Source organism: Poecilia reticulata, chromosome 20 (genome assembly GCF_904066995.2).
Source record: "Poecilia reticulata chromosome 20, P_reticulata-male-v2, whole genome shotgun sequence".
NCBI classification, from domain to species: Eukaryota; Metazoa; Chordata; class Actinopteri; order Cyprinodontiformes; family Poeciliidae; genus Poecilia; species Poecilia reticulata.
In genome coordinates, this window is record NC_088849.1 from 18,085,166 (window position 1) to 18,099,433 (window position 14,268).

Below are 14,268 nucleotides of genomic sequence, written 5' to 3' on the forward strand. Positions count from 1 at the left end.
GCAGGGAAACAATTTCATGGAGGCCTGGGCATTGAGTGCAAGACCATTTACTGCATACAGTTCCTTTCGAAAATATGTGCAGACCACTGAACTTTTTTTCACACCACAGCCCTCAAAGTGTTTTATTGGGATTTCAGAAGAAAGATCAACATAAAGTAGCATGGTATGCATTTTGTGTTTAGCTCCCTGTATCGATACTTTTTAGCATCAATGTTTGCTCCAGTTACAGCAGCACGTCTTTTAGGGTTTGTTTTTTTTTACCAGTTGGAGTCAGAAAGTTTGTACAATTTTTTTTTTTTTTTTGCTTAATGGCTGAAACTCAGTCAGACTGGACAGAGAGCATAAGTCTTGCTGCAGCTCTTTGATCAGTCTGGGCTTTGACTGGACCATACCTACACATGAATTTGCCTTGATCCTAACCATGCAATTAGAGCTCTGGCTGTATGTTTTATCATTATGCTGGAAGGTGAACCTTCAACCTACACTCAAGTCCTTTGCAGCCTCTGTGAAGTTTTCTTTCAGGATTCCCCTGAAGTTAGGGCCATCCATCTTCCTGTTGACTCCCACTAGCTTTTCTGCTCCTGATCGAGAAAAGTCTATGATATTGTCATCCCCATGTGTCAGGATGATATATTCAGGATGATTTATTAGCAAAAAAAACTGTCTTCCACTTCACAATTATGTGCTACTTTGTCTTGCTCTAACATATGAAATATAAAAAAATAATGATTTAATATGAAACAAGAAACAAATATAAAAAAGGTTCAGGTGTCTGAATACTTTTTGCAAAGAATTGTGTGTGGTACATCTTTATCCAAGTCAGATTATCCTCATACATTAGTGCCTGGTCTGCATTTGCACCTCAGCCACATTTTCTAACAGATGTAACAGTGTGCTGTGCCTAAGTGGCTGGTTTTCTGTGCACTTAACAGGGTGCAAAGTTCTTTCTTCTGCAATTTTTGTGGAGTTTTAGAAGTTAAAGCTCCACCAAAGCAATTCCAGACACGTTCCCCACACCTATGCGGTAATTCGAGCAACTGGAGAGCTTCAGGAGTGACTTGGTTGTTGATGCTAGCACTTTTCCCCCTTGGGGTTTTCTTTCTCATTCTCCTGAATCCATACCTTTCTCACCCCCATCTCACCTCCCCAAAGCATCCACACATACCACCCCAAAGCCGCCGCCTCCTCCTCCTTCTCCTACAATTCACCCCCCACCACTTCTCTACAACCAGAGCAATGTCAGATGCTGTTGGATAAGCAGCTCTGTGTGGCCTCACGGCATGTGAAGAAGGGGATAACAACTGTGCAGCCATGACGTCTGGAGCAAATGCAGAGACACCTTCATAGGTCTACTGTGGGTGTCCGCTGAGTGGACAGCGAAGAAAGGAGGAAAGTGACCCGCTTCTTTCCTAATATATACCGTATGTAATCTGCCACTTCCATTTGCGCGGCAACAACGACCGGACCCATATCGGACCTTTACGAGGATGCGTTTTGTTGATCAGGTGAAGGACAACCCACTGACACCAGACTTGATAACGCCATAAAGAGATTTGAGAGAGTGCCAGGGGCAAAGACAGAGTCGATAGAAACTTATCTCTGTTGAGACGGAGCCGAGCCAGAGGTAAGAGAGAAAGGGAGGCAAAACTTGGCTCCCCTTCCCCACAAAGTATCATCATTAAGGCTGTAATGCTGCACAGTAATGCTCTCACACTGAGGGATTTATCATATCCGCTATTGTAATCAGGTCAGCACACACAAAAGAGTCTAACCCACAGCGTCCCTTTTCCATAAAGATGGGAATATGTAGGTGGCTTTGACAGAAACTCAGCTTTTAAAGGCTGTGTCAGTAAGCGAACAAAGCAGACATATGCTTGGTGCAAAAATGAGTGTACTTGAAACAAATCCATTAGTATGTCAGAAGCAAAACACTGCCTTACAAAGAAGACTTGGACTACGCCGTCAAGTCGGGTAGCGTTAAGAGTAAAAGGACATTTACATCTGATGGTGCTGCCTATATGCTTTTGTACAAAATCTGATTTAATGTGTAAGAAACACATCAAGAGGAAATGTGCAGCAAATGTGGTCACAAACCAATGCCCAAGTTATTCTGCCATCTCAAGGACAGCTGTCACTTTTGTGAAAAACGTCCATGTTTATTGTAACGCTTTCACTTCCAAAATTAACTGTAGCACTGACTGCAAAGTGTTACAGTTAACACTAAGCGAAGAGTGATTGTTTCTTTAAATCTACGCTTTCGGCAATCCAAATTTGGCATTTTTAGTAAATGAAACGTTAGACAAACATGATGTTACTTCACAATATTGGTAAATTTACCAAAACTATATCCAAATGCAGAAGCAACATGTGCACAATTGGCCAAAACAGCAATGTTTGTAAAATGTTTAAAAAGTATAAAGACAACTTTACCCCAGGTTTGAACAGCACTGCAATGTTACAAATGAAACAGAATATTCAAAGCTTTCCCAGGGATAGAGAGAGATCCTCTGGGTGCATCAAAAGGCAGTGAGCTCATTTTGGAGTGTAGTAGTTCTTCTCGGTTTAAAAATGCACACAATTTTCACAGAGAGAGCAGGGTGGCAGCTTATCAAGAGGCGCAGCTTGGACTTAAAGGTGGACAGGCCATTGTGTCCTCGTGTCAAGGCTTCAAACTCATCAAGTCCACAAGGACCGTCAGTCCTCAAAGTAAGGTATTGTAACACTCTTACCTGCAATGCACAACGTGAACCATCACTCCTGCAAATCCTATCATGCGGTTGCACTGATCAGTCAATGCTCCACATCCCAATAAACATTCCACAACACTGAGATGTCTTCCACTAGAAATCAGTACTGATGCCCCCGCTGGAATAAGGCTGGAGGAAGTTTTAAGTTTTGAGAAGTTTAGAGATGAGAACAGCAAAAATAAATAAATAAATAAATAAATAAAAAATCCTTCTAAGTAGGTGATAGTGTTGAATATTGATTATATTGCAGATGGACTAAAACCCCTTACTTCCTGGACAAATAAAATTGTAGTGTCGTTATTTTCTTTATGCAGAAATATGACCTTTTCACCTTTTCTGTGATCCGGGCATATTTAAATGGTTGCAAATATCTTGGAGACTGCATGGTGGTCTTAATCAAGTGTAAATGGGGGTCATAGTAACAGCCCATTTCAACCAGTTCCTCTTGTTAAACTGTTCATTAGCAACTCTTAATTAGCAGAGGTTCTTCGCTAGTATAAGCATATCATGATGTGAAAAATGCAGAACTATGGATCTATAATGCAGCAGTGATGTGCAAAAGTCAAGTCAAGTTGCACCAGACTTTCTTGTAATCATTTAAGTTGTCTTGATTGTCTAACATTCTAAGAGTTTTTAAAGTTTTTGTTTTTATTATTATTTTTATTTTAGCTGCTTTTTCATTTTACCTGGCCTTTTTATGATGAATATTCTTAGACAAGTCTCTTTATTCCAACCTACGAATCATTTAGATATAAAAAAGCTCCTGAATATAAGAGATGAACCACGGACATGTCAGTAGTTCAATCTAACAAAAAAATCCATTTTAAAGAGGATCCTTATGTACCAGCAGTCTGGCATCAATGTTTAGCTAAAACACTCAAAAACATACTGCAGATGAATCAAATGAATCAGATGAAGGATGATGTATCACCAAAACCTTGAGTAAGCTCTTTGTCTTATTTTATAAGACATACTGCATAACAAGACGTCATGGTCGGGTACAAGAACAGACAGAAAATGAGTGAAAAAAAAAAAAAATCAAGCCAAGAAAATCTGTAAAAGATTTCTAGAAATATCGCAAAACTACAAATCAAGACCTCATTTTACAAGAACGCAAGAAAATCTGAATTGTTGGAAGCAAAAAAATTAGTGACGACTTCATATTTTTGCACTCGCAACTCATCTGCGCAAACAAAACTACTCAGTTATAATCCAATTCGACGCAAATTTAATAAATTAGTAATCTTAAAATACTACGATGCGCAGCCTAAAAGCAACATTCTCAACTGTATCATCAAAAACTCACTCCGAGTTGGTGATGATGTAGCCAAAGTGTCTGTCCTTCCCTCTGCTGGAAAACTCCTTCACTCCCACGTGGACCAGCTGGGTTTTAATCTTCACGTCCTTCTTCTGCGCCTCCTCTGGCCGCGCAGCCCCGTCGGGGGCCTGGTCCGCCTGCATCCACCTCTGGATCTCAGAGTCCACCCTCCCATCGGGCCCCTCTGCTCCTCCGCCAGTCAGCCGCAGGGTGGACCCTTCCTTTGCGGGGACGGTCACGATCTTCTCCTCTGAGCGGTAGGGGGCGGGAACTTGACCCTGCTTCGTTATGCTGTGGACGCTCTCCAGCCCAACCATTTTCTGGAGAGGAGCTGGCGGCCTGCTCTTGACCCCCGGAGCACCGCCGAAGGGCTCCATGTTGAGGTAGTCGAGCAGCTTGGAAAATATGGCCCCATGCTGTTTGAGTAAGAACAATTTTAGTTTAGAAATCAAGAGGGCATTTGTTTTTTTATGAGTAAATTGAACAGAACTAGCTATTAAAACGGATACATTTCTGATACATCTCTGACCTTTTCTGAGAGTTTGGAAGAATAATTTTTTTCCTTACAAATAATAACGGCCACATTAATTAGTTTCTCTTGTTTGTTGATGAAAATGCTGAAGACAAATCTGAGATTGTGCAGGGTTACGTTGTCTTTCAAATTCAAACTATACGCCTATTCAAATCCTCCTTTCAAAGCAGCAGGAACAAGTAAATAAAACTCTGTCTTGGTCACGTCTCGTTAAAAAATTAAAATTAAAATATTTGTTTTGCAGCAGAGTAATTTATAATTCACCTTGTCAGTGGACTCTTTTTCTGCAACGTCTATTTGTTGGCCTGGAAACAAACACAATGTATGTGAGAACATAGTGCAGATACAAGGTTCCTCCTTTGTTTAGCAGAGAAAAACAAGCTATGACAGAAATATGAAAGCGTGAGAAAAGCATTTAGCAGGATTTCGAATGAGGATTACACAAACAAAGCCAACAATGCCTTGCACTCGTACATTATTATACATAATATTGTACATTAACACTAACCTTGTTGTTTTAATGTCAGAGTTTCCTTTGGGTTTGGATTCAGACCTTCATCTGATTTCAGATCCTGGTCTTGATTCAGAAGCATTCCTGCCGGCTTCTCCTGGTTAACCCTCATCTCCCCCCTAGGGTCATCACCAGCGCCGGGCACTGGCTCGACCCCATCAGTAAGCCGCTCCTCATCCGCCTCCTGCAGAGCTCCTGTGATGACCTCAGCAAGATGGTCCAGATCTTTGCCCATCAAAGCCTCCATGTTAAGGCTGTGCCTCCCCAGCTGTTTCACCGCATTGAGGATGAGATGATCTGGAAAATAAACAGGAACAGAGAACAGATTATTTACAATTTCACTTTACAGTTGGGTTTCATATACTACCAGAAACTCAAATGAATTTTCTGAAGATTTTTTTTCTAATTGACAAACAGTCGAAATTAAGACATACAGGCTCAAATGTATACATACATTCAGTTAAATGTCTCTTAGCATGCTGCGTCTCAAACACCCCATTAAAAAGCTCCTGGTATCATTTCAAATAGGGGGTTTCCTGTCACAAACCAAGTTCTAAGTATTGGGAGTGTAAAATCTGCAAACAAAAGCTACAAAACAACTGCACCTACCATCCACGAGGCTATGAGGGTCTTTTGCAGGGAGCCGATTTGAGCCAGCTTTGAAGAGCAGTCTGTCAAGATTAGGCTTTGCCGTATTGGAGCCAAAAGCAATCTGTGGGTCTGCATGATTGCTCTGGGTAGGCTGCAGGTAGCTGAGGTAGTGGAGTTTCCCCTTTGGCCATATAGACTCTCCACCAGCGATGCCCTGCTGAGTGCTTGATGCCCCGGGAAGAAGCTGCTGCAGATGGTTGGAGAGGAGCTTGCTCCTGTCGGGTTCATGGCTCGAGTAGGCTGTACCGAGCTTGGGGTGTCTGCCATCGCCACTCTTGGTAACGACTTTGGTAACTGGAGGCTGACCAGCTCCTTTCTGGAGGCTGTAGATGGTGGTCTCCTTCCAGGTCTGCTTTGGTTTTGGCTGGCTGGGCTTTTTCAGAGCCTCGGGTGTGATATCTTCATTCTGCAACACATCGTCAGCCGTCAGCTTTAGAGCATTATTATTTGTAACACCATTTTCATGGATCCAGTGGAGGTTATGAACCAAAATTGTAGTCAAGCTTATTAAAAAGACAAATACTATCCAATTTCATCTTAATTTTTTTCTGCAACATTTTGAGGTAATAACTAACTGGGATTCAGCTTATTGGAGGAGCTAGAATTTGTAATTGTCTGTTAGACAATATAAAGAAAAAATCCTTTACTTCTTGAAGTATTTAAGGTATTGAGCTTCAGTATTAGAGTTACTTACAAAAACGTAGGGAAAATTCACTGTCCATACGGTCATTTAGTATTGGATGTTAAATGTTTAACCAATATACAATCTTGTCATAATAAGGTAAGATTTTGAAGTGTAGCATCAAATAGCGGTGGATAAAATAATGTGCTAACATGTTACAATGCTAACAGCATCAGATTCTGATTTCTGGAATATTATAGACAGCATATTACAACATTAAGCTAAGAAACAACATGTGTGAAATGATAGAGATAGCATGTCACAACAATGAACTAAGACTTTTATTATAGCTAATGTAGAAAACAGCATAAATACCGCTTTAGCTAACACGTTGACTTTGAAAACATCTGTATGTTATCAACAAATATTCCAAACCTAAAGTTTTCTTTTGCGCTTTTATAGAAGGGATACTGTGGGAAAATTCGCAGGATGCATTTTCAACCTGGCCTGGGCTCTTCACTAACCATTTGGCTCAACAAGAACATCAAATGAGCTGCAGCAGGGGTCAGAGCTGATGTGACAAGCTTCAGAATAAGAAGAGAAGCAACCTGCGCTGCACCAGACAGGACAGGATATGAATAGGGATTCTAGATCAAAGACAACTGCCCTTGGAAATTGCATTATGGAAATCCCAGATGAGATAGTGTCACTCAAAGAGTAATTTCATGCATTTCCACAACACACCAGAAACTTTAAAAGCATATCCTCCCAGTCTGAGAAGTAGCGGCAATCCCTTATCTAAATGGAGGGAAAAAAATGATTTCAAAGTTACCCCTATGAGTTTATACATGATGAAACATGTATTTGCATTACAATACGCTGCTACGTACACAGACATTTAGAGGTCTTTTTAACCATTTGGCAATGAAGATGGAGTTGATACTGGCACCAAAGGGAGTGATTTTGTACTTTTTTTCCCTTTTTTGTGATCCTGTCCTGTGAGAATGGCGAATCATTCTTTCCATCTGAGTCAGACGAGCCCACGCACACAGCACACAGTACATCTGATGCACTGAAAAGCATTATTATCCATGTCACCGCAACACTAAAACTAGCTCTCTCCCCTGGTGCCATTTTCTGTCTTTCAAATGTATACAGAGAAAATGTCAGTCTTTCCGCTGCCAGCATACAGAGAGACCCATAATGGCATTAGCACAGCAAGACGGAGGTGCGCCGCCATTCATGCTAACCATGTTTGCCTCTTTCCATCACGCCGCACCACAAAGGACGCCGTTCCATCTCCAAGAAAGGTCTTGAACTCTTCAACTTTGCATTATGGATGCAGTGACACAGCAGCAGGAAGCAGGACACATATAAGAGATTCCAGTCATATCTTGCACAAAGCAGGACGTCCACCCTAAATATTATAGTTGAATAATGTAAAGAGGTGATGGAGGACCTTTGAGTAAAAAGGGTCCCCGCTCAGTGGGAGAGAGAGAAACAAAAGCAAAGCGGGGACAAGAGGACAAATGCAAAAGACAATAAATGACTCCTCTGCACCAGGGATATGATAGGAAAATATCCTCTCACTATACCACCAAATGACTTTTTGTTTACACGTTGCATTGAGTATGGAGATGTAAAGTGTTCTGCAAAAGTCTTTATATATCACATTTAATAAAGAACCACATTTCGTCCCATTACAGCTACAAACGAATGCATTTTACAGGTGGTTTATGGGATAGACGAGCACAAACTGGCATTTATTTGTAAAACTGAGGGAAATGATGCCTAGTTAATTTTTCTCTAGGATTAATAAAATATTTTTTTAACTGAATTGAAAACTTGATATACTTTATCAAGTTTTCACACTCAGTTTTCAATAAATTGATCAGAAAGGCGTATTGACGCAAAGACCTGATGGCACAACTGTCAAATCTTCATACCAAACCTCTTGTTTTAATTCTTAACTAGCTTTTTATTTTTATTTTTTTTACTGTTTGTCACTGGCATTCATTTCATTTACAGTACCGGAATCTCACCTGAATTACCGGTTGATTTTCTTGCTGCTTCGTGTCAGAGTCTGGCATAAAGCCCAACCCCGTCAAATACTGCTGAAGGTTTCTGCTCAGCTCCGCCTGAGTGGGCCTCAGCTTCCTGTTTCTGGAGCTGCTGTACGCCGTCAGCTGGCTCGGAGAGGGGCTCTGCTGCCGTAGAGGGATGTTCCTCAGTTTGGAGAGCTCTCTGGAGATAATCTGCTGAGTGATGTCGTCCCGCCACGTCAAACCTGAAAAGGGGTCAAGATGAAAACCGTTCGGTCTTTGGATTTTAGGTATTCATTTCACCAGAATGTGAAATTAAAATAAAGAATAAAAAAATGTATTTTCTTTTACTCTATTAAGCTAATAAAAAGCTACATAGAATAACTCCAAGCACTAGAACGTAACGTTGGGCAGTCTTCTTGAAAAGAAATTGAAATAGCGGAATAGTGCTCCTATGGAAAAAGGAGCAGAAGCAGAGCTGACTGTATAGAACCTTTGATCTGGAAATATGATGGAAACGTAACAGCATCTACTTACAAACTAATCAATTTGAATGTTTGCTTCAAGAATTAAACTTGACAAAGTCAATGCCTGTTTCCAGTCGAAAAATCTCTACAGGTGACATGTGGATAATGTAAAGCTATAAAAGCTTTAGCTGGCATATTTAAATAAATGAAGCAGTGGGAAAACAAGCGCCATTCAAGACAAATAAGAAATACAAGACTGTAACTGATGGAAAACTTAATAATATTAAACACTACCAAACCCTAATGCTATTTACTCCAGTTTAGTTTATTTGGCTTGCTTTTGTTTTTAGATTGTTTGCCTTCTTTTGGATTACCTGCACCAGAAATTTCAGTCATTACTTCCTTCATTATATATTCTGCTTGTTTTTATTGGTTATGTTCATTCTCTTTATGTCTTTATGTTTTTGGGACTTGCCTTCCCTAAAGTCTATTAGCTTAAGTTTTGAGTTTGCTTTGACTGGTTCTTAACATACACAGAGTTTGACATGAAGCTGTAGAATGACAGTAAAGAAAGAAAAGATGCATAGAACAGCCATTCAACAGACCCGGGGAGAATGCCGCTCAGTGGCCTGATGCCTTGCCAACATCTCTGCTAATTGCCAACACATAGCTGTGATGCAGAACTCCTGGGCAGGGGCGAAGCACAGCGGTGCCAGGACCAGATGGAGCTACCCAAGCAAAGCAGACACCCAAAGTATGGCTCTTTTCCCAACATGCCAAGAGGCGCAGAATTCCATCAGCAAAGCAGATCAACATACCTTAGATGGTATACGTTCCATCGGAGCCAAGATACCCACTGATGGCACTTTGGTTGCAGCACATGAGCATCTTTTAATGAGGAACAACTAAATCCACAGCAGCAGAGATTAAGATTTATTTACAGGACTCATAAAAGAACAACGCCGCCGTTAATGACGTGGACATGCTTAATATCAATGAACTAACAAGTCACTGTAGAGATATGAAACATGAAGGTATTAACGCCGCAGAATGTCTTCATTAGCCTGGTTTCCCACCCACACAAGATATTTTCAAAGGCATCCATGAGCACAGATGAGGATCTGAGCGATGCAGAGGAGCTGCCGATGCCTCCAGTCAATCTTGGCAGCGCTGAACGGAGCACAAAGCAGCGTATGTTGTCACCGTTCTGGAACGCAGCTCAGCCATCCATCCGCACAACAATGACAGTTAACTACCCATGGCTTACCCGACGTGGGGCCTGCTGACTATACGTTGCCACAGTGATGATCGTTTACGCTATTATCAGCGTCAGTGGGGAACTTGGGGCTGGCGCTCCATATGCTACCTGCAGTTTACTGCAGCTGGTTAAACGCTTCCAGAGTAAATGTGTTATTGCACCCTAAACGGGGTGAGACTAGCTTCATTGGCTGTGTCACCTCTATCCCTCTATCTCCTGGGGGATGCACTCATTTCCATACGTACCAGCCTCTCTGAGCCTCCGATGGGCACACTCGAGGGGAAAAGGTATGTCGACACAAATTACAGAGCCAAAACGAGCTATTTTGTACAGAAATAAAGCCAACGAGAGTGGCTGATGTGGCTTTTACGGTTGGATTTCTCTCAATGGACCTGCAGGCGGATTAATCTGGAAGTGAAGAGTCAAATGTCATGCAATATCCTCGATGACTCCGGAGTCAGAGCAGACTTTGTCGTCGAGTGCTGCCACTTTCTGCCCGCTAACGGTAGCATCCCAGCTCGGGCAAACACCTCCGTTAATTAACGCTTTGCCATTAGCACAACAGCTTTCAAACAAGCATGATATTTCAGTTGGCCTCCTGTCTGTTTTCTGTGTGACACAGAAAGGCAGAGAGGGGGTGGGGGTCTCCTACATATTCAAAGCCTATTAGATGATATCCTGTCTACAAGTCTCCTTGCTTCATCTGGTGTTTTTGAAATGCAGATTTTCCCCTTTCCTTTACTTCTGTCCACCGACTGATTTTAAAGGCATTAACTGAAAAGACTGTGAATAATTTAGCAGCAAGTTGGGCCTAATTAGCCAAAATGAAATGTGTCACTCCGAGTTTGACACACGAATGTAACAAACACTGCATTGAGAAGTCAAGCAGCAAAATTCAATGCTTTCATGTCATACTTTGGTGTTTTGTATGTAGAAGATCATTTTATTCTATAAAGCATTTCACAATTATATTTATAAAAAAATATATATATATTATTTTCATTACATAAATTTGACCTTTGAACTAATAATAATAACATTTTAAAAAGCTCCAAATCATCAGAAGATGAATTCATCAATTACAGTAAATATGGAATGTAAAATAGTCCCAAAAGTTAAACACATCTCTATAGTCTTGCAACACACATTTTCTGACATTTTGATATTTACCACCATGTTGCCTCATTTCTTAAAAGCCATCTGTAAGCATTTAGAAACTAAAGAGATCGATCGCTGTAGTTTTGAAAATGGTACTATTACCATGTTGAGCTTGCTGCTGCTGCTTGGTCAATTTATCAGCTGGACGGTTTACTAAATGGAGATTCAGTGCATGCATAATGTGGTTTGGCGATGTGTTACTAAAATAAATAAGTGAAAAGGATCAAGAAAGAGCTAAATATGGTGCTCAGCTTACTTTTTTAAATAAATGATAATATCAATGATAAATACATCAATGTTTTTGTGTTGTTGTTTTTTTTACTCTGCCTGGAGTGGACAATAAATCAAGACTACAGCTGTGGTATCTTTGTCCAAAAATTTCACAGAAAGCATGTTTTAATTACCTTTACTTTCCACTGCACTATATTGTCAACGTTAGGAACATCTTTTTCTTTTTTTGAGTGATGTAGAAAAACTAGTCAGTGCATTTGTCACTTCTGGGCTGAACGAAACAAAACAAATGCTGCAACAATAAATACAAGGTATATAAGGAGGTCTTAATTCTTCATGTTGAGTTTTTTTTTTCACTGGCTCAGTGTTAAATCAATAAAGGAATCTTAAACTACTATCTCGTAAATAAATCTTCATCCTGCACCTGGCAGAGTCAGACTTCGTGTTTACCTGAAGTCTGGCAGGTTCTACAGAGGTTCTATGGGTTCTTAGAAGGTTTTCAGGAAGAGTGGGAGGCAGATCTTTTAGTCATCAGGCTCTTCTGTGAAACAAGCTCCCAGTCTTCTTTGAGAACCCGACACCGACTTCGCTGAGGTTTGAAATTTCAACAAAGCTAAAAGTTACCGGGGCTGGGGTTTCCTGAACTCCACAGTCATGATGCTATTGGCTGACGTTACCATTTATTCTTTTTTTTTTTTTTTTTGTCATTTTTGCTGCCACTAATTGGTGTCTGGTCATGGCCAAGTACATCAGTGCTTAATCTTTGTCCATCTTTCTTATCCAATCAGTCAGCCAGTGGTGATAGCTCATTGTTAGCCCGTTTCTAATTGGGTTTTTCTCCCATCTTTCCTCTCCACTGCTGCCCCATACTTGCTCAGGAAGGGAAGCTGCATTGATGCCACAATTACATTCTAGATCATGATCTACTGAGTATGACTGTATTCTATAATACCTGGATAGAATTTCTATCCAACTGTATTTAACTTAATAAAAATTGCGTCATTTGCCAATTCCTTCTGATTTCATGCAAAAAAGGGAAGAAGCAGCTTTGTTTCTGCAGCCCTATACCTTCTTTTTCTTAGTTGCAGCAGTTTCTACCATGAGAGCTAGTCACTGTTTAAAATCTTCTACCCTCTCCTGCAAGGCTGAGAAGGAACAGTTGATTTTTTGCTCTTCAGAAATGTTTTTTCTTTTTTTTTTTTTTTATTGCAATAAAGTTAAAATAGGACAGTTTCTGTGATGTCAGTTTATGGTCAATGACTCTCCTTGATAGACAGTTCCTGTCAATAAAGCTAATACAAATGTCACAACGCATCATCTTTACCTGTCTCTGCAATGAGAATATATCTGCTGTACCGCGCAGGTCGAGAGGACAATCGACTGCAGGCCACTGTAGTTTAACATGGTCCATCAACTAAATCACAATTACCTTCTGAAAGGATTCATGCCGTAGTGCATTCTGCTGAGTCCTGTCTGCTCTGTAGTTTGAGCTGCTATAAAACTCTGTCCATAACAGCTATGTGTTAGCTGGAGCAGAAAGCAGAGTTCTCGTCATTCTGGTTCCAGAAATGAAGATTAGGGTTTTCAGGTAAACATTGCAACACATCATATTAAAGTGATTTGATATCGGCAGAGCAGCTGTAAAGTCCCGCTTTAATCATTTAAGGCAGAATGCAATAGTCTAATCTTTTCTGACCAGGAAACTCTTCGAAAGTGTGATCCATGCTTTTATTTAATCCCACTTAGATTACTGAAATGGACTTTGTCAGTTCTTGCCCTCTGTTCCAAAACGCTGCTGCACGTCTTTTAACTGATACTCAAAGAACACAACACATCACCCCTGTTTGCCCTCGCTCCATTAGTCGCCTGTGGTATTTAGAGTCAAGTTTGAAATCCTTATTTTCTTTTTTAAATGTCTTAAGATCTTTTCTCATCACACCTCTCTGAGCCTCTTCATCCCTGCTCATCTTCTTGGTCCCTGTAGGGAACAAGGTCTAAGAGGGGGCAGTTCAGAGGGGCCAGGCCCTTCTCTGTTGCTGCTCCTTAACTCTGGAGTAACCTACCCCTTCATATTAGAGAAGCTCCTTCACTGCCTACTTTTAAAAATCCACCTAAAGCCCAATTTCAACATCAGCAAGGCAAAGCTTAAATCTGACTGAGAAACTGAAACATGATTATTATTTTTGGTGCACAAAATTGCTCCGGTGTTGCTAAATTAAAACAATTCTGCACATGAGAGTGGGCCAAAAATCCTTTATGCAAAAGATGGATTTTCAGGGACAAAAAAATAGGTTGGTAGGACTGTCGCTTTGAAGCGAGAAGGTCCTCTGTTCGAATCCAAGCTTAGGTCTCACTGTTCTTGTGTGGCTTCTCTCCAGGTACTCCAGCTTCCTCCTACAGTCCAAAAACATGACTGTTTGGTTGGGTGGGCTCTCTAAGTTGTCATGAGGTGTGAGTGTGCACAGTTGTTGTCTCCATGTTGCCTGGTTATAGTCAATGAAAAGACGGGAATGCTTTTTTCCTCCCCTTAATAAGTTATCATTTGCTATTTTGTATCTTAAGTTATCTTTCTCTTATAATGAAATTATGCTGATAATATAAAACATTTAAGTGTGATAAAAAAAATAAACAAATAAAAAAACTAAACTGAAGAAATGACTATGAGCACATGTTTGTTAGCCTTGGAAAGTGTGAGAAACAAAATACTTTTCTTATTCCAACCTCCAGATTA

At 40.6% G+C, this 14,268-nt stretch overlaps 1 protein-coding gene across 1 annotated transcript in view; it reads right to left on the minus strand.

Moving 5' to 3' along the window:
- ptprn2 (protein tyrosine phosphatase receptor type N2) overlaps window positions 1–14,268 on the minus strand; it is a 148,138-nt gene that overhangs the window by 103,771 nt on the left and 30,099 nt on the right. Inside the window, exons 4-8 of the mRNA XM_008396736.3 lie at window positions 8,424–8,668; window positions 5,718–6,165; window positions 5,106–5,405; window positions 4,862–4,902; window positions 4,054–4,481 (exon numbers count right to left, since the gene is read on the minus strand). Of these exons, the coding sequence (XP_008394958.1) occupies window positions 4,054–4,481; window positions 4,862–4,902; window positions 5,106–5,405; window positions 5,718–6,165; window positions 8,424–8,668 (1,462 nt within the window). The remainder of the gene's footprint in view (window positions 1–4,053; window positions 4,482–4,861; window positions 4,903–5,105; window positions 5,406–5,717; window positions 6,166–8,423; window positions 8,669–14,268) is intronic.